The sequence below is a fragment of the Giraffa tippelskirchi genome, chromosome 10, assembly GCF_054371585.1.
Source record: "Giraffa tippelskirchi isolate mGirTip1 chromosome 10, T2T-mGirTip1v1.2.pri, whole genome shotgun sequence".
Lineage (NCBI taxonomy): Eukaryota > Metazoa > Chordata > Mammalia > Artiodactyla > Giraffidae > Giraffa > Giraffa tippelskirchi.
In genome coordinates, this window is record NC_137284.1 from 7,158,407 (window position 1) to 7,179,116 (window position 20,710).

At 48.2% G+C, this 20,710-nt stretch overlaps 1 protein-coding gene and 1 long non-coding RNA gene across 44 annotated transcripts; one reads left to right on the forward strand and one right to left on the reverse strand.

The window, feature by feature from the left end:
- Nucleotides 1–106: 106 nt before the first annotated feature.
- SCYL1 (SCY1 like pseudokinase 1) lies at nt 107–11,189 on the reverse strand. Of its 43 annotated transcripts, none has more exons than XR_014066273.1 (18): nt 11,018–11,189; nt 10,529–10,669; nt 10,201–10,320; nt 9,885–10,111; nt 9,361–9,451; nt 9,131–9,286; nt 6,014–6,172; nt 5,039–5,146; nt 3,866–3,979; nt 3,305–3,460; nt 2,573–2,761; nt 2,377–2,452; nt 1,946–2,110; nt 1,660–1,755; nt 949–1,017; nt 636–848; nt 489–543; nt 107–369 (listed from the first exon to the last, which is right to left on the reverse strand). XR_014066273.1 is itself a non-coding variant. In XM_081532394.1 (18 exons), exons 1-18 carry the CDS (start codon nt 11,126–11,128, stop codon nt 245–247), a joined length of 2,379 nt encoding a protein of 792 aa, XP_081388520.1. In that variant the 5' UTR covers nt 11,129–11,189; the 3' UTR covers nt 107–244. The 43 variants fall into 43 exon arrangements, 37 of the variants coding, with proteins under 37 accessions (XP_081388520.1, XP_081388517.1, XP_081388516.1 ...); XR_014066271.1 differs by having other exon boundaries at nt 1,660–1,806; XR_014066274.1 differs by having other exon boundaries at nt 1,660–1,806; nt 9,131–9,202; nt 10,198–10,320.
- A 79-nt stretch (nt 11,190–11,268) lies between these two features.
- On the forward strand, nt 11,269–15,438 carry LOC145522973 (uncharacterized). Its single transcript, XR_014066279.1, has 3 exons — nt 11,269–11,357; nt 11,912–12,060; nt 12,244–15,438. It is a non-coding gene; the product is annotated as an uncharacterized LOC145522973 (long non-coding RNA).
- The last annotated feature ends 5,272 nt before the right edge of the window (nt 15,439–20,710 follow it).

The following is a 20,710-nucleotide window of genomic DNA, read 5'->3' on the forward strand; positions in this document are numbered from 1 at the left end:
TGGTTTTTGAAGTAAATTGATGTTCATGTCCATGATGGGCGCAGACTCCAAAGGGCAGCGCCAGACTCCAGGCTCCTTGGAGGCGCTGGACTAAGCTCAGCACAAGGGGTGTGAAATAGAATTTATTGTGGCTCTGATTATGTACATGTGAGATGTGCCTGGCCAGGCTGACCGGGCTCGCATGGTTTGTACAATAAATACATCTGTGGGGCCTCTGAGGCTGGGAAGGGCCCACACCCGCAGTTCAGTCCAGCTTCCGGGTTCCCAGCTTCATGGGGCCCTTGGCTACCTTTTTCTCAGCGCGTTTCGCCTCCATCTCCCGCCTTCGCTCCTCACGCTTCTTCCGGGCTAGCTCTGCCTTCGCCTGTCCTGGGAACAAGAGGACTGAAGCTGTCAGGACAACCTGGGTCTCGGCTTCCCTTCCCATGCCTGCTCTGGTGGAGGGTAGCCCCAGGCTCTCAGCCAGCTGGTCGGGGAGAAACACTTACGGCTCTCGGTCTCCAGGCCTTCCCAGTTGTCATCGCCCCACGAGTCTCTCCTTGACTGAAAAGGGAAGTGTGGGCTGGAGTGTAGTCCTACTCTCAGCTGAGGTCCACCCCAGGTCTGCACCCTCCCACTGGACAGGCACCAAGTACCTGCGCTCCAGCCTCCCGATGTACTGATAGGGCAGCAAAAGGGTCGCCTTTGTCACTAGGCTCCGGTCCACCCCAGTTATATTCGCTGGCCAGCCGTGTGCCCTCAGGGGGTGGCTCTGGGGGGCTTGGCTCCTGCCAGTCTTGCTCCCACGAGCCCTCGGCTTCCCAACTGCTCCAGTCTGACTCCTGGGATCTGTGGCCAGGGTTGCTGGCCTGCAGAAGAGAAGGAGGAGGAGATAGTGCTAGAGAAGGGGAGGGAGGAGCAGGGGCCACCCCACTCCCCCATACACATGCTCTGTCCCACCCAGCTCACCTGCCCAGCACGGCTGGCTTGGTTCCCAGTACTCCAATCATCCCGCTGAGCCAACACAGATTCAGCCTCCTGCTGCAGAGTGGGGAGGAAAGCATGACCATAGAGCCCTCTTGCTCCACCTGAAAGGCCAAGGAAGCCCCCCAGTCTCTGCCCAGCTGTGGGCTCCACCCTTTCTTCTTTTGTCTTCCATCTCATTTTCTCCCTGCCCCTGTGTCCCATCAATAAACTGGACATGCTGAATCAGGCCTGTCGTCACTCCTCTGTGAGGTGGGGAATGAGATCCTGAGTTCCACACCCCTGCCTGCAGCCTCAGGGGCAAAGACTGCTGGTGGCCAGAGCTCTGCCCCCATTCCCTTTAGGACAGCCCCACTCTGGCCTTGGCCCATCCTCAGCCCACCCTCAGGGAGGACAGCTTGGTTGTAGGCCTGGGCGTAACCTCTCTCTGCTGATCACAGGGCAGGATGGGCCCCAGAACGGCCATAGGAGGGATGGGAGGGGAGCGAGGAAGAGGAGTGGGCAGATCCAACCACCACCAGTTTGGCCTCTCATTTCTGGAGTTGAGATGGGGCTCGGCTGTCGGCTCTGACCCACGACGGCTTAGGATACTTGCAGATGAGGACAGATCTGACTCCGGCGAAGCCCACGTGAGCTCCCTGAGTGGCAGTCTGTGACCTTAAAGCTGGGTCCCCCTGAGACAGTTCTCAGCCCCACTCGCCTCCAGGCTGCCCCAGTCTTCATCATCCCATCTGTCCGCAGCATTGCTGTCCTCTTCAGTGTGCTTGGGCTCCTCCTGTGTCTCCCAGTGGCCTGAGGTCATAGGCGTGGCAGGAATGGGGCTGGAGGCTGGGGCAGGAAGTCCTGGGGAGCAGAGGCTGGCTGAGTTCCCACCCACTGAACCCCAGGAAGGTCTCAGCACAGGGCAGAGGTTGCTGGGGGTGGGGGTTTCCCCATCACCATCCTGGGGGAACTCCAAGCCCTTTCAGTCCAGGACTCTCACCCTCAGGCACAGGTCTCTGGGGCACGTTGGTCTCGGCTGGGGCAGCCGTGGGATGTGCCCGGATCAGCTTAGAGGTGAGCGAGGAGACCCCTGTCACGGCCCAGCCTGCCCAGCTGGCTGCGGCTCCTCCCATCCCGGGGCTGGAGGCTGCGTGGACATCCTTCTCTGGGCAGGGACAGGAGCGACAAGAACAGCTCAGGCCTCCATGAGGAGGGTGATAGGAAGACACTAACTGAAACAGAGTGACCTAGAGTAGGCGCCCTCCTTCCCCAGGCCTGCACTCTCCCAACTGTGAAATGGAAGGTAGGAAGAGTGCTGTAGTCTGTCCCCTTGGGCTCTTCAGACACTCCAGTGAGGCAGACAGGGGCCACAACAGGCCACAGTCAAGAAAGTGGCAAGAGGAACAGGGAACATGAGCGTGGGCCACTCACCCACTTCGGCCAGCTGTGTGGGGTCCTCTGACACAGACTCCAGTTTGCACAGGAAGCTTCGAATGGCCTTGAAGGCCTGTGGGGCAGCAAGGGGCAGAGCTGGGGCCTCCAAGGTTCCTGTGAGCCTGCCAGGCCAGCTAGGGCCCAGGTGCCCCCGGAGCCCCAGCCCCAAGGCCCAGCCCCAGTGATGCCTCACCTGGTCTCGCACGGATTTCTCAGGATCCACAGTGAGGCCGCAGAGCACAGGCAGGATCTTGTGGGCGCAGTCATTCATCGAGTAGAGGTTGTGGGTGGCGGCGAAGCCCAAAACACCCGCGACCCGGGATGGTGCAAATGGGTCCTTTGTGGCCCGGCTAAAGGCGGAGGTGAGGACCCTGTGTCTGGTCTGGGGCAGGAAGAGGGCTCCTGAGTATACGGTCCATCCTAGGGTCCAGAACTGCCAGAACAGAGGCCAACCACAGGGCCTCCAGAGTCTAAAAAGTGTGAGTTAATCACTAACAACTCTGGATCTTGGCTTCTCCTTCCAGGTCACCGGCCCACAGCTCAGAGTGACAGGGGCCAGAGCAGAAGCTGCCCCAGGGCTGGGCCACACCTCCCTTCCTGCCTGCCCTGCTGACCCATTCAATCATTCCTGCTAAGTGCCTGGGGGGCTGCAGTGTCTGCATTCACAGACCCTGGCTGAAGGGAGGGGATGTGAGGCTGAGGGGGCAAGCAGACCTAGGTTCCGTTCCAGGAGCCACCACCTGCTGGCTCTGTGACCTGGTACAACTTACTCTGTCCCTCAGACACGGGGACTAGAACACCCAGGGCCTGGGTTTGTGTATGTGTGTGTGGAGGGGTAGTGACAGCCCCCACACAAGGGGACCTGGCCCTGGGGGATGTGGCTGTGATGCTGACAGAATGCCTGCCACGTGTGCGGGGCACTCACACTGGCACTGAGGTAGGAGCCAATCTTGCCCAGGCACACAGTGGTGTTGCAGCGGATGGGGCCCTGCTCGTCCTTGGCCTGCAGCCGTGCGAAGTGCTTCATCAGCTCCACGTTAAGGTTGGTCTCGTTCAGCTTTGGGGCCAGAAGCAGCATGGACTGCAGGACGAGAGACAGCGGAAAGTGTGGGCCGGAGTGGGCATGGTGCCACGCATGGAAGGGTGTCCTGGGAGGGCACCAGTGACCCTGGGTGCTGAGGAGACCTGCCAGAGCCCTCCCCAACCTGGTCCTGGGCCTTACCAAGAAGGCTTTGGAAGGGGAACCCCCGTCTGCACTCCTGTCTCAGTGAATGTCTGTTGAACTCAGGACTATTAGCCATGCCCACGCTCTTCCCTCCACCACCTACGAGCTATACCCACAGCCAGGACCCACATGCAGAAGAGTGCCTGCCCCTCCCATACCCTGCTTGACCCACAGACCAAAACCAAGGCCTGTGTCCTCTGATGAGCCCCCTCTGAGCCTTAGAAAACCAGGGGTGGCCCCTCCAGGCCTGGCCACACCCACCTTGACCGTCTGCTCCCGGATGGCAGGGTTGGTGTCCAGGAAACCGTGCACAACGTGGGGAAAGATCTGGGTGTTGACTGTTGGCTCATCAAGGTACTGGATGAACTGTTCCATCTGCAGCCCGGGTTGGGATATGAGAATACAGTGAGGTCTTCCACCCCTCACCAGAGCCAGGGGGCACCCTTGCCATGGTTTCTCCACCCAGCAGGCACTGGCTGGCCAGGGAGTCTCCTGAGCCCCTCACTGCGCCTCTAGTCTCAGGCCCGCATGGAATGGAGAGGGTGCTGGGGGCGAGGAAGGGGGCTGAGAAGAGCCAGGGACTGGGTGCCAGAGAGCCCTGCCTCTGGTCCTGCTCAGCAGGCGGAATGGTCACACCCCCTCTCGGAGCCTCCATGACCTTTTCTATAAAAAGGGTATAACCCCTGCCTAGAAGAGTGCTGGGAGGAGGATGGTGTGTCTGGAGTTGGAGAAGGACTGATACCTGGATACCTAGCACACAAGTGGCCCCCCACCCCTGAGCCCATCAATCCTGTCTGATGCTCCCAACTGCCCAGGGGTTGGCAAGAGAGATGCTATCCCCCTTCTAGAGGAAATCAACCCTGAATATTCACTGGAAGGACTGATGCTGAAGCTCCAATACTTTGGCCACCTAATGTGAAGAGCCGACTCACTGGAAAAGACCCTGATGCTGGGAAAGATTGAGGGCAGGAAGAAAAGTGGGTGGCAGAGGATGAGATGGTTGGACGGCATCACTGACTCAACGAACATGAGTTTCAGCAAACTGCGAGATAGTGAAGGACAGGGAAGTCTGGCATGCCGCAGTCCATGGGGTCACAGAGTAGGATGTGACCTAGCGACTGAACAAAAGAACAACAGGCTCAACCCAAGAGACTGGGCAGCACAGGGAGAAGCGTTTGAGCCATGCAGCCTGGGTGGGGGGCATTCCCTAAGCTTCCAATGAGCCTGGTGATTATCGTGACTTCCTCAGAGCACAGCCTCACTGGTCCCTCACCTGTGTGTATGTTTCGAGGAGGGGTTTCTGGGGTCCCCATGCAGCCAATGCAAGGGCTCGAGTTATCTGCCTGGGGCTGGAGGTGAGGCGGGGGCCTCCCCTGCAGCCAGGGTGAGGTCTGGGGGGAGTAGAAGTGGGCAGGCTCTCCCCATGGCTCCTACCTGCTGCAGGAGGCGAATGCGCATGGCCCGGTCGGTTGAGGAGAACATTTTGACCACAACAGGGATGATCTTCTGCTGATACTCCTCAGCGTTGAGGAACTTACCCACCTGAGAAGGAGCAGGAAGAAGGGCTCAGCCACGTCCACACGAGTGGGATGACGTCCCTGGGCTCAGTGAACTTCCTCAGGCTCCCTGCTGATTTCTCAGGGTGGGAACAGGGCGATGGTGGTGGGATGAGGCGGGCATCTCTTCGGCAGCCCCTCTGCCCAGACTCCATGTCAAGTTAGCCCTACCCTTACCCCTTCTGGGTCAGGCCTCTCTTAGGAGGCTCGCAAAAGCTCTGGGCCTTTCCCTGTAATCAGGCACTAGATCCCACATGTACACAGGATTCCACCCATAACTTCTGGGGGTTCCCAGCTACACAGGATGTATTCGCTGTCTTCCCCACCTCCCCCTACGCCAAGTTCCTTTGGGGAAGGGGTTCTCCCACTGAGCAGGGAATGGTAGATGCCCAGGTACTGGCGGGCTGGGATCTGAGGATGGGGAGAGGATCCAGCCCCAAGAAGCCAAGACGGCCAAGTGCTAAGTGGTGAGGAAGGAGGAAGGAAAGCAAGGTGGTGAGCAGGTGATCCCTGGGCCCTGGGAATCAGACCAGGGAGGCTGTCCTGAGGAAATGGAAGAAGGGCTGTAGGCTCTACAGCAAGGGGTCTTTGGAAAAAGAATTTTGGAGGCACAGATTTTCCCCTCACCAAGGACAGGAAGGCTCCATGTCTCCCTGACAGATGGGTCACGTGGCCATGGCCTGCTGAACCACCAGATGTCAGAGCTCCTCAAATGGGATTGGGTCCCCCTGACCAGGCTCCCCTCCCAGGATGCTGGCAAGGCTGGCCCCACCCACAGCCCTCTCTTCTGCCCTTCAGACCACCCAGCCAGTCTCCGGGCCCCACAGGTCCTGAGGCTCCAGGCCCCACTCACCTTGAATAGGGGCGTGAGGACCACGGCCCCCGCGTTGCCAAACTCAAAGGCAGTCAGCAGCTGGGGCAGCACCTTGTGCCGGCAGAAATCCTCGGGGAATGAGTCCAGGCTTTTGCTCAGCTCTTGGAAGAACTTTTGCTTCTCAGCTGGCTCTTTGATCTGGGGGAGAGTGGGCAGGATGCAGGGAACAAGAAATCAGCCTGGTCACGGTCCCTTCAGCCAAGAGCCAGGACACGGGGTCACCTCCAACCCGAAGGAAAACAAGCTTGCGGAGCCAGACTGCCTGGGTTCAAAGCCCAACTCTCCCATTTATTAGCCATGTGACTTTAGGTGGCTTTAAGTGGTAAAGAATCTTCCTGCCAATGCAGGAGACGTGGGTTCGATCCCTGGGTTGGCAAGGTCCCCTGGAGAAAGAAATGGCAACCTGCTCCAGTATTACTGCTTGGAAAATCCCATGGACAGGGGAGCCTGGCGGTCTACAGTCCATCAGACATGACTGAGTGACCAACAGTTTCACTGTCAGTAGCGAGTGTAAGACTGAGCAACTGAACAACAACAACATGACCTCAGGTAAGTTCCCCCACCTGCAAAATGGGGTAATAACTGGACTGCCTCACAACTGTTCTGAGGATTCAACCAGAAAATGCACACAAACGCTGCTAGCACAGTGCCCGCCATACTGGAGGAACCCAGTTAGTGGCACTGCCACCTGACCCGCTGCTATGAAAGCAGCCACTAGGGGGAGCAAGCCCTTTATCAGTATTGCCTTTGCTCCTCAGGCCCACACAAGACACCACTAAACCATGAGTACGATTAAACATGTGGCACAAAAAAACAGGGAATAAGGGCTTACTCTGCCACCTGGCCCTGTTGGGTTGGGCTCACTGGCAGCTCTGCGGTAGAGACCGTGGCAGGCTGTCGGAAGGCAGGGATGAGGTGCATTTACCCCCAGATCTGGTCCTCTCAGAGCCAAGACAGGCCACACCGTCAGCTCAATGGTCTCCCTCCATCCTTCTAACCTCCCCGAGGCTGTCCTATCCACAACTCACATTTCCTAAGCACAGACCACATGGCCAGGCAGGATTATATTCTAAAACCGTTATACAGATGAAATAATCCAAGGAAGCTGAGGCACAGAAAGGGCAAGGAGCTTGTCCAAAGTCACACAGCTAAGCAGCAGTCAAGGAAGGGTGTGGTGGTGGTCCGCTGGTTAAGAATCCACCATGCAATGAGAGGATGCAGGTTCGATCCCTGGTTGGGGAACTAATATCCCACATGCTGTGGAGCAACTGAGCTCATGCACAACTAGAGAGTGTGCTCAACGGAAGATCCTGCATGATGCAATGAAGATTCTGTATATCGCAACTAAGACTGGACACAGCCAAATAAATAAATAAATACAAAGGGAGGGTGTGACCCAGTGGTGTGGCACTTCTGCTGTGTTGCACCCTGTGAAGAAGTGCCGTCATTCCCCCATTTACAAAGGAGGAGGCTTGAGGCTCAAGGTCACCAGCCAAGAGTGGCTGGGCGTGTGTTACAACCCCTTCCGGTATGCTTCCAAAGTTCCTGTGCTCTTGGTTGTACCCTCATAGCCACAGCCTGACCCAGAAGTGACCTCTAACCCGGGTTGGGGAGGACGTGTTTGGGCTTCAGCAGCTCAGTCTGGCAATGGGAGGCAGGCTTGGTGCTCTGACACAGGATTTGGGGAAGCACAGTCCCAGAGAAAGGCCAAGCCACATCCAAGGTTACCCCATGACAGAGTCACAGCTGGGGTCCTCCACTGCTCGGCTCTCTAATGGGAAGGGATCCTCCAGGCATGGCCCTCCCACATTCTCCTCGAGACCCTCCAGAAACAGCATGTTTCCTATGGGGCGCACATTAAGAAGAAGGGCAGCCCGGCGGACCCAGCCATGTGAGAACGCCGTGTAATGGAGCTCCTGCTGCCCCACACTGCCCAAGGGGCAGCAAGGCTCAACTTCTCCAGCACCTTCTCCTTCAGCGCAGGTTCCCATCCTCTGACAGCCCCCCAGCCCCATCTCAGTCAAGACTCCACAGACCAAGGAGGGCTATGGAAGCCGTGTCACTCCTCCCATTCCAGACTCTCATCACCTCTCTATGCCCCACACAAGGCCGAGTCAGGGGGTGTCCAGGGCAGAGCCTCCCTTCTGCATTCCCCACAACAACTCTGTGGGTCAGCAGGCACTGCCATTATCCTCACCACACAGATACGGAAACAGGTTCAGTGAGGTTAAGCTGAGGGCTCCCTCCTCACAAAGAGGTTCCCTCTGCCTGGAACTTTCTTCCCCAGTTAGCATCCCCATGACTCCCACCTTCACACCCGTCAGGTCACAGCTCAAACGTCACCCTTGAGAGAACCCTTCCCTAGGCATCATCCTCATTCTTTTCCTTCCTGGCACTTATCTGCATCCAGGAAGCACGTTTCCTCATTTATGTGTTTTCTGTCCCTTTCCCCCAGTGAGAGTCCCCAAGGGTGGACACCTGGATCATTCACCCCATGCTAGAGCCTTGAGGGCAGGGGTCTGGGTCTGATTCTTTCTCACTACCCTGCAGCCAACATCAGGGCCGGGGCCGGAATGTATGTGTGCAGTTAACAGAGTGCTCGGAGCTCTCATGAAGCACCCATTATGTGCCAGACACTGTACTGTGCACTTCAGACTCACTGACTTGTCACCCTGCTCCTCTGAAGTAGGGACTATTAATAGGACTGAACTTCAGCCAAGGGAAGTAGCACATAAATAATAACTGGAGGGACTTTCCTGATGGTCCAGTGGCTAAGACTCAGAGCTCCCAATGCAGGGGGCCAGAGTTTGATCCCTGGTCAGGGAACTAGATCCCACATGCCACAACTAAAGATCTGGCATGCCACAGTGAAGATGGAAGATCCAGCAATACAACAACTGAGACCCGGCCTAGCCAAATAAATAGACAAATATTTTAAATAAGTAACAACTGGAGCCAGGGTATGAACCCAAAAAGCCTAACTCCATCATCTGTGCTTGTCTCCAAGGGTCTAACTATCAGGAAGCCTGTAAAGTGGGGAGGTGCACAGGGGTGAGGAATGTAGGGCCAGAGCCCAGGGTGGGGCAAGGGGCTCACCTGAATCTCTTCCAGGAAGAGGTTGGTCTCCACGAAGCGGTTGTTCATGAAGCCACCAGGCGCCCGGCAGTTCTGCAGGAAGCGGGCTGGGTTGGGACGCACCTTGGGGTTGGCTCCGACCAGTTCGCAGTAATGGGGCACCAGTGATTTGGGGATCTGTGGGAAAAGGGTCAGGGTCAGGGCAGTGGCTGGGGGAGAGGGGCTGGGTGGAGGAGGGGTCGGACACTCACCTTCCCAGGGTTTCGCAGGGCTGCCGCTCGAGGTAGGGGCCCATTGAAGACTTCCCAGATGAGGCAGCCCAAACGCCACATGTCAGCTGACCTGAGACAGTGACCAGAGCTGCTCAAGGCTCTGCCACCTGCCAGCATAGGCCTCCAACCTACCCTGGGCACCAGGCACTCACTGCATGGCAACCCCTGGGCTGTGTTCCTTAGCTGATTATCCCATCAGCCTCAAGAAGCAGGTTTCATTAGCCTCAAATGACAGATAAGGAAACTGAGGCTCTGAGAAGCAAGGACATCCATCCCAGGTGACACAGCATTCAAATTCAGAACCACCAAACCCCAAAGCCTGTGTTTATCCTGCCCTTCCTCCCTGAGGATCCTGGGAGCGAGGAGTGGGCTCCACCCTGAGGACCCTGGTTCCCTTCCCAGCCAAGCAGCAGGGGATGGAGGGGGTGCCAGCTAGTCTAGTGGTCCGGAGGCTACAGGAGGCTTCCAGAATAGGGCAGGGTGGGCTCCCCTCAGTCACCCACCATTTCTCTCTGACCGCTCTGCCACTACCATCAGCCAACTCCGGGGGATCATACTGCTCAAGCTCAGGGATCCCCTTGCGGGGAGGTCCCCCACCATTGCCCTGGGCTGAATACATGTAGTCCAGGCCCCCAAGCTTCCACTCGCCAGCGCGGTCCACAAACACAGCGGCCATGCAGACATTGTTGTGGATGAGGCTGCAGTCGTTGACCAGGAAGCTGAGGGCTTTCTAGGGACAGAAGGATCCATCACAGCCCAGTAGATGCAGCCCCCCCCACCCCTGCTCTCATCCCCACTCCCCCCCCCCCACCTCACCACAATCTGGTGTAGCCCCCAGGAGAGCTCCAGCTCCTTCAGGCCACCGGCCTCCGCTCGCGCCTTGAGGTATACTCCCAGCGGGGTCACAGCCTCTGTCACTACGTGGAGGCATTTGTCTGTCTGAAGAAGGGGACACGGGGTATCAGGGAGGGATCGGGGGAGAGGAAGAAGCGATAAGACATGATGGAGATGGGGCAGAGAAGGGGAAGTCAAATCTGGGTGGGTGGGGAGCTGGCGCAGAAGGGCTGGAAATCCACAGGAAGACAGAAGACAGGACTGGGAGAAAGTGAGGGACAGAGGTGGGGTAGACTGAGCAGCAGGTAGGTACCTCCAGCCCATCGATGTAGGCAAGGATATTGGGGTGCCGGAGAGTTTTGAGGCGCTTGAAGGCAGCTTTGGCCACCTGGGTCTGCTCTTCGGCACCGGGCTTCACGTCATACACGAAGATGGACACCGGGCTCCCTGTGGCCTGGGGGAGGGCAGAGGGGCCTCAGGTTGTGGCCTCAGGTTGCTGACCACTCCACCTCCGAGATAGTCCCCGGAGTTAGTTCATTGCTGGAAGAGAAGGGCCGCCGGCCGGGTCTCTCCCCAAGTCAGCCCTTGGAGACTGAACCCGGCCCACGTAACCCTGGTTGGGTCCGCCTGTGGGTCCCTCGGTCCTTCCGCCCGCCACGTCGACACTGCCCGTCCCCCTCCCTCGGCCCGTAGTCCCAAAGGCTCCGCAGCCACGTCAGGCGGGCGCGACGCGGCAGAGCCGGCGGCGCTGGCTAGGCGAGACCGAGGTCGGCCGCGGCCTGCAGAGCGGGGCCGCTCTCACCTTCTTGCGGCCGCGATGCAGGACCCAGGGCCCCGGCGGGCTGCCCTCGGGGGGTTCCGGGCTGAGCTCGAACGGGAAATCCCGGACCGGGTCCCGGGCAAAGAACCACATCGTCCCCGCCGCCGCGGCGGCCTCGGGCGCCTCAGCTCCGGTTCCTCTGGCAGCCCGAGCCGGGGCGGGGCGGGGCGGGGGCGGGGCATAACCGGATGGGGCGTGGCTTTGTGTCTGTGGGCGTGGCCGGAGGGCGGAGCAGGAGTCGGAGCGTGGCTGGCAGCCGGGAGACCAACCTTCGGTGCAACTGGTCGGGCGCAGCCAGTTACCAGCTCTGCCGCCCTAGCAGGTCACCTAAACTCTCAGCCCCTCTGTGTCCTTATATCTAAAATGTGGGTGGTAATAGAGTCCACCTCCCAGCGTTATATAAGGATGAGAGCCTGAGAAGAGACAGAGGATAGGGAAACTGAGGCAAGGAAGCAGAGATAGACAAATGCAAGAGGAAGTCGATAGACAGATATGAAAGGATGCAGTGTGCAGTGGGGAAAAAACTTGGGGAGGGCGACTGTCCCCAAGCCAGACTCTCGCACCCACCTGCCGGTGGGCACCTCTAGGATCCAGTGAGGCATCGTGTTGGTGGAATGATGGAGTGACGGGGGAGAGAGGCATAAGGAAGCAGAACCTCTGAAAAGGAGCGTGGTTGGGGAGTAGAGAGTGAAGCAAAGGTCCTGGGAAGGTCAAGGAACCCTGGGACAAGGGAAGGAGCCTGGGGAGGGAAAAGGCAGTGAACCTAGGAAAGGAGAAGGGTAGAGGAGGAACAGCCCAGCAAGTCCAGAAGAAGCCAGGTGGTCAAGAGGGCCCCCTGCTCCCTTGAGCCCAGCAGACTTGGCTCTCTGTCTCTAGGGCCACATCGCCTCCAGATCCCCCAGTGTCTGTGCAGAGAGGATCTATCAGCAGCTCAAATGCCTTTCACACTGATGGAGACCTGGCCCCTTAGCTGGACAGAGTCCAGTGTCCAAGAGTGACTGGGCTGGCAAGGGGCTCCTCCAAAGGTAAGGTCTCAGGGGACTCAAGGTTGGGGACAGACCCGCAGCCACACCTTATGGAGCCTGGATGAGAGTTCTGAGATTGATTATGAAATGTCTGATTGGGATGCCCTTGGGAGCAGATTCAAGGGGCTACTGCTGCTGCTGCTAAGTCGCTTCAGTCGTGTCTGACTCTGTGCGACCCCATAGATGGCAGCTCACCAGGCTCCGCCATCCCTGGGATTCTCCAGGCAAGAATACTGGAGTGGGTTGCCATTTCCTTCTCCAATGCATGAAAGTGAAAAGTGAAAGTGAAGTTGCTCAGTCGTGTCCGATTCTTCACGACCCCATGGACTGCAGCCTACCAGGCTCCTCCATCCATGGGATTTTCCAGGCAAGAGTACTGGAGTGGGGATTCAAGGGGAAGGGATGCCAAAGTCAGTAGTTGTTGTTGCTCAGTGGCTAAGTCATGTCTGACTCTTTGCGACCCCATGGACTATAGCCTGCCTGGCTCCTCTGTCCATGGAATTCTCCAGGCAAGAATACTGGAGTGGGTTGCCATCTCTTCTCCAGGGGATCTTCCCAACCCAGGGATTGAACCCAGGTTTCCTGCATTGCGGGCAGATTCTTTACCCTCTGAGCCACCAGGGACATACCCCTTAAAGTCAGTAGATCCAAAAAAAAAACAACCACCTGATCAAAATTAGTCGCTTAGTCGTGTATGACTCTTTGTGAACCCATGGACTGTAGCCCACCAGCTTCCAATGTCTATGGAATTCTCCAGGCAAGAGTACTGGAGTGGATTGCCATTTCCTGGGTTCAAATCCTGGCCCAGCCCCCATCACTGCCTGTGGGAACTCACATTATCTGGGAGCCTCAGTTCCCCCATCTATAAACTGGGGTGCCTTACCTGACACAGAGCAGCTGCTCAGCAGAGACTTGTCCCTTTTCTCATCAAAATACTTGTGCAGGGCATTCAGAGGGAGGATCAGACACAGTGCTGGCCGCTTGGGGCAGAGTAGAAATATTAACTAGAGATTCTTCTGACTTCCCTGGGAAGATGGTGACAACATGGTGAATATGGACTTGGCAATGTTGTGGGTGGGAAGCATCTTGTCATGAAAAGGGAGCAAGTAGGGGGCTTGAATACCAGAATACAGAGTCCGGAACTTTGCCCTACTGAAGCCTGAACTGTGTTTGTGGAATGATGGAGTGTGGCAGGCTGGGGTGGAGTGATGCTTTGGGGTAGAGATCACAGTTGGAGAGGAGGGTTTAACAACACAGGGGTCCGGTGGTGTTGTTTAGTTAGTGGCACATTCTCTTAGCACCTGCCAAACATTAGTCCTGTGCCATGCATAGGGCCTCACCTAGAAAGGAAACCAGAGCAGGAAGGGCAGGACCACTGAGCTGGGGCGGTGAGGGGTAGGCATCTGGAAGTCCCAGTGCATAGAACAGCAAGGAGATACAACAGGACGGACAGGGGACACCAGGGAGAGTTACAAAAGAAGAGCCAGATATAGGATTTGTCTCCCAGATTCTGTAACTCTGCTTCTCCAGCAGAGCTTGGCACAAAGAGGCTAGCAGCCTAGGAAGGGAACAGCCTGTCCTCACAGTGTGACCCCTCCATTTCATCGATCACAAAAGGGGGATAATACCAGCTCCTCATTACTGCCCTATGAGGGGAACCAATGTTGTTCCCATCTTACATATGAGGAAACTGAGGCTCTGAAGGCTCACGCAGTAGGAAGCAGCAGGGCCTGAGTGTTGCTGGCTGCCTCCCTCACCTGCCAGGATGAGTGCAAGCAGCCCTGCAAGCTCAGCCATGACCCAGGGAAGTCCCAGGGCAGGCAGGCCTGGGGTTCAAGGGCACACCAGGAGGCCAGTTGCTCAAGAGGAGACACGGTAGGATGTCAAGCAGGAGCATCTTTAGGCAGATGCCTGTTTGAATCCCACTTCTGTGGGAACTTGAACCAGTCACTTCACTCCTTTTCCTCATCTGTAAAATGACTCTAGAAGTAACTATATTAAGTGTTTGCCCTTGGGGTTAGTGAAGTATTTGGTCCCATACACTGGGAAGGGAAATGGAAAACCTTGAAAAGCAAGCTATAAATAACACGTGTGGCGTGGATGCAAGATAGAGGGATGATTGGACTTCCCTGGTGATCAGGTGGTTAAAACTCCATGCTTCAACTTCGGGAGCCACAGGTTCCGTCTATGATCGGGTGGCTGAGATCCTCCATGCTGCCAGTGTGGCCCCGCCCCTCCAAAAGGGAGTGATTGAAAAAGCTCAATGAAGGAAGCGATTTATTACCCAGAGATCTTCAAGAGATGACATGGGAGATGAAAACAGCCCATTTAGGTGGAAAATAAAACTCTCAGAAGCAGTGCTTCTGACAAGGTAGAACATTCAAGTCTTGGTGAAGACAGGAAGCTGGTCTTCAGGATCAGTGTTAGGACAGTGTTTGCAGTCTTACAGTATGTTAAGGGAACAAAATGATTTTCTTTTCTCCAGGAAATTGATGCTTCTTTATTCCAACTGTAATTTTTTGGTTACTATTAGGTAAGGAACGCTCCTCTCCTCTCATGAAGAGAAACACTTTTCAGTCCCTAAGTTGATAAGAAGCAGTAAAAATCCTTTGATTTTGTGTGTTCAAGTAACATTCTGACACTAGAGCATCAAGAGTTGGGGTAACAATTCAGGATTTCAGGCACTACTGGTGGGAAATAATTGGCACAACTGTTGTGAAGGAAGAATTGGCAATAACTGTTAAACAATTTGCCCAGTCATTCCACTTCTAGAAATATATCCTACACAAATGCTTATACAGGTATGCGAAGATTTATAACAAAGCTATGTAATCCTTAGAGCTTGGATTATCAAGCCAGATTGCCTGTATCCTAACTCTGCTGCTTATGAGCTGTGTGACTTTGGGCAAGTTAATTACTCTCCTTGTTCCTCGGTTATCTCACCTGTCAAATGAGTAGAATAGTAGTATCAAGTTCATCGATGTGGGAGGCTGAATAATGCCCACTCAAAGATATCCACATCCTGATCCCTGGAGCCCATGAATATGTTCCCTATACGGTCAGGGACTTTACTGTTTTGATTAAGTTAAGGGCCTTGAGATGGCGAGAGTATACTGGATTATCTGGGCTGGCCTGATGTAGTTACAAGGGTCCTTGTAAGAGGGAGGCAGGAGGAGCACAGTGAGTAGTAGGATCAAGAGGGTGCAGTGATGGGAGGAGGGGGTCAAGAGCCAAGGAAGGCAGGTGGCCTCTGGAAGCTGAAAAAGACGAGGAAACAGACTCTCTTCTGCCGCCTTCAGAAGGACACAGCCCTGCCCACACCTTCATTTTAGATTTCTGACTGTAAGATAATAAATGTGTGTTGTTTTAAGCCACAAAGATTGTGGCAATTCGTTACAGCAGCCATGGGAGCTAATACACTAGGCATGTTGTCAGGATTCCTGAGTTAATATATGTAACTGCTGCAACTCAATAAATTATAGCTCTTAGCAGACAAATGGATAAGGAAGCTGTGGTACCTATACACAACGGAATATTACTCAGCCATTAAAAAGAATACATTCGAATCAGTTCTAATGAGGTGGATGAAACTGGAGCCTATCATACAGAATGAAGTAAGCCAGAAAGAAAAACACCAATACAGTATACTAACACATATATATGGTATTTAGTTAATCGGTAAAGATAACCCTGTATGCAAGACATCAAAAGAGACACAGATAAATAGAACAGTATTATGGACTCTATGGGAGAGGGCGAGGGCGGGATGATATGGGAGAATGGCACTGAAGCATGTAAATTATCATATGTGAAACGAATCGCCAGTCCAGGTTTGATGCATGATACAGGGTGCTCGGGGCTGGTGCACCGGGATGACCCACAGGGATGGGATGGGGAAGGCGGTGGGAGGGGGCTCCTGGAAGGGGAAAACATTTACACCCATGGTGGATTCATGTCAATGTATGGCAAAACAAATACAATATTGTAAAGTTAAAAAATAGATAAGTAAACTAATTTAAAAAAATAAAATAAATTATAGCTCTTCTGTGGAGCTATCACAGGGCTGTTTGTAGTCATGGAAAACTGGAATAATCCAAATGTCCCTCAGGAATGGAGTGATTCACAACTCTATCCATACTATAGAACCACAACAATAGTTGGTAAGAAAGAGGTTGCTCTACAGGTACTGATATGGAGAAATGATGATTGTGGTAGAGATATTACACCTGTTTTCTGCGTGCTCGCTGCCCACCAGGCACCGAGCTAGGAGCTCTCCCAGCAGGATCTCGTCTGATCTTTATGAAAATGTAGGGGATCTGTGCCAGTCAGAGAAAAAAAAAATAGAGTGATTTGAACAGGGAAAGTCTAATATAAAGAATCATTAACTGTTTATATTAGACTTAAAGTCTAATACAAGAATTATTTGGGCTTCCCTGGTAGCTCAGCTGGTTAAGCATCTGCTTGCAATGCAGGAGACCCCGGTTCAACTCCTAGGTTGGGAAGATATGCTGGAGAAGGGATAGGCTACCCACTCCAATATTTTTGGGCTTCCCTGGTGGCTCAGCTGGTAAAGAATCTGCCTGCAATTTGATCTTTATAATAGTGTAGGGGATCTGTGCCGGAGAAAAACCACAAAGTGATTTGAACAGGAAAAGTCTACTATAAAGAATTATTAGCTGTTTATATTAGACATATTAAAGTTTATATGATATATTAATAGATATAATAAGTTCATAGGTGTGGGATATAGCTATATTAATATATATTATATAATACACCTATATATCTATTAATATAGATTATATATAATATGTTATATGTTATATATTACATATAATTATATATTATATAATATAATTATATTATATTATATATAATATAATATATATTTATACATATATTGTGTATATATTATATTATATATATTATATAATTATACATTATATATTATGTATTACATAATTATACATTATATATTATATATTATATAAGTTATATATTATATATCTAATATACACATAATATATATAATAGAATATATAATATATATAGTATATGTATATAATATATACTATATATCAGTTCAGTTCAGTCGCTCATTCGTGTCCGACTCTTTGCGACCCCATGAACTGCAGCACGCCAGGCCTCCCTGTCCATCACCAACTCCCGGAGTTTACCCAAAACCATGTCCATCGACTTGGTGATGCCATCCAACCATCTCATCCTCTGTCGTCCCCTTCTCCTTCTGCCCCCAATCCTTCCCAGCATAAGGGTCTTTTCCAATGAGTCAGCTCTTCCCATCAGGTGGCCAAAGGATTGGAGTTTCAGCTTCAACATCAGTCCTTCCAATGAACACCCAGGACTGATCTCCTTTAGGATGGACTGGTTGGATCTTCTTGCAGTCCAAGGGACTCTCAAGAGTCTTCTCCAACACCACAGTTCAAAAGCATCAATTCTTCCGCGCTCAGCTTTCTTCACCGTCCAACTCTCACATCCATACATGACCACTGGAAAAACCATGGCCTTGACTAGATGACCTTTGTTGGCAAAGTAATGTCTCTGCTTTTAAATATGCTATCTAGGTTGGCCATAACCTTCCTTCCAAGGAGTAAGCGTCTTTTAATTTCGTGGCTGCAATCACCATCAGCAGTGATTTTGGAGCCCAAAAAAATAAAGTCTGACACTGTTTCCACTGTTTCCCCATCTATTTCCCATGAAGTGATGGGACCAGATGCCATGATCTTAGTTTTCTGAACGTTGAGCTTTAAGCCAACTTTTTCACTCTCCTCTTTCACTTTCATCAAGAGGCTCTTTAGATCTTCTTCGCTTTCTGGCTTAAGGGTGGTGTCATCTGCATATCTGAGGTTATTGATATTTCTCCCAGCAATCTTGATTCCAGCTTGTGTTTCTTCCAGCCCAGCATTTCTCATGATGTACTCTGCATATAAGTTAAATAAGCAGGGTGACAATATACAGTCTTGATGTACTATATTATATATAGTATATATTAGAAATAATATATGTATTGTATATATAATATATAATATAATTCTAATATAATATATTATATAATATAATATATATTAGAACATATAATATATAATATTATATAATATATATTATTTTATCTATAACATATATTTAATATATAATATATTAATATATGTTATATATTAATATATTATATATAATATATTGTATATATTTTATTTATATATTATATATACATATTGCTCAGTCACTTCAGTCGTGTCCGACTCTCTGCGACCTTATGGACCATGGCCTGCCAGGCTCCTCAGTCCATGGGATTCTCCAGGCAAGAATATTGGAGTGAGTTGTCAGTTCTTTCTCCAGTGATAAAGTACAAAGTGAGTGAAGTGAGTGGAGTGAAGACACTGAGTCGTGTCCAACTCTTTGCGATCCCATGGGCTGTAGCGTATCAGGCTCCTCTGTCCATGGGATTTTCCAGGCAAGAGTACTGGAGTGGGTTGCCATTGCCTTCTCCAATATATACATATTATATATTAATATACTATATTAATATGATAATTATATATTATATTATATATAATATATTAATAACTATATAATATATATTATATATCTTATAATACATTATATTGTACATTATTTATATCCTATATTATATACAATATATAATATATATCTTATAATATATTTATAAAAATATAAATAATTCTTATAGAATTATAGACTTTAGTATGTCTAATATATTATATTACACATATTATATTTAATATACCTATTAATATATATGATATATATTATTATATGCTATATAATAATATAGAATATAAATATTCTATATTATATATAATAGATGTTATATATAATGTAGAATATTTATTAATAATATAGAATATATTATATATTATATTAGACATATTATATCTATTAATATACCTAGTAATATAATACCTATATATAATATATATTATATCTATATCTTATAATATATATTATATATTATATAAAATATATACTACATATTATATATTATGTTATAATATATAATATAAACATATATAATTATATATCATATAATATATATTATATAAAAATATAATTATATATAATATAAACTATATATAATATATAATATAACATAATATAATATTAATATAATATATTATATAACATATGTAATATATTATCATATATCATATATTATATATGATATATGATTTCTATATTATATATTATATATTTATAATATCTGATATTTATATATTTATATGAGAATATATATATTTATATATGAATATATATATTTATATAGATAGATATATAGATAGATATAGATATATTTATATATTTATAATATCTGATATCATATATATCATATATATCATATATATCATATAATATATATTATATAAAAATATATAATTATATGTAATATAATTATATATTATATATTATGTATTATATGTAATATATATAATATATATTTTTATATTTTTATAAATATATAATATATATTACATATATAATTTATATTATATAATATATATTGTATTGTATAATATATATTGTATTATATAATATATAATTTATATTTATATATAATAGATATATTATATATAATATAGAATATTTATTAATAATGTAGAATATATATATTATATTATATATTATATTAGACATATTATATCTATTAATATACCTAGTAATATAATACCTATATATAATATATATTATATCTATATCCTATAATATATATTATATATTATATAAAATATATAATACATATTATATATTGTATAATATATAATATAAACATATATAGTTATATATCATATAATATATATTATATAAAATATATAATTATATATAATATAAACTATATATAATATATAATATAATATAATATAATATTAATATGTTATATATAATACATTATATAACATATGTAATATATTATCATATATCATATATTATGTTTATAATATCTGATATTTATATATTTATATGAAAATATATATATTTAGATAGATATATTTATATATTTATAATATCTGATATCATATATATCAGATATCTGATATCTGATATATCATATATATCATATCATATATATGATATCATATATCATAATATATATTATATAAAAATATATAATTATATGTAATATAAATTATATAATATATAATATATATTTATTATATTTTTATAAATATATAATATATATATTATGTGTATAATTTATATTATATAATATATATTGTATTATATAATATATAATATAAGTTATATTATATATAATTATATATATTTATATAATATATATTATATGATGTATGATATATAATTATATATGTTTATATTATATATTATGACATAATATATAATATGTATTATATATTTTATATAATACATATTATTATTATATATAAGATATAATACATATTATATATTAATTTAGGTATTATATTACTAGGTATACTAATAGATATGATATGTCTAATAGAATATATAATATAATATACATTCTATATTCTTAATAAATATTCTATATTATATATTATATCTATTATATATAATATAGAATATTTATATTATATATTATATAGCATATAATAATATATCATATATATTAATAGGTTTATTAAATATAACGTGTAATATA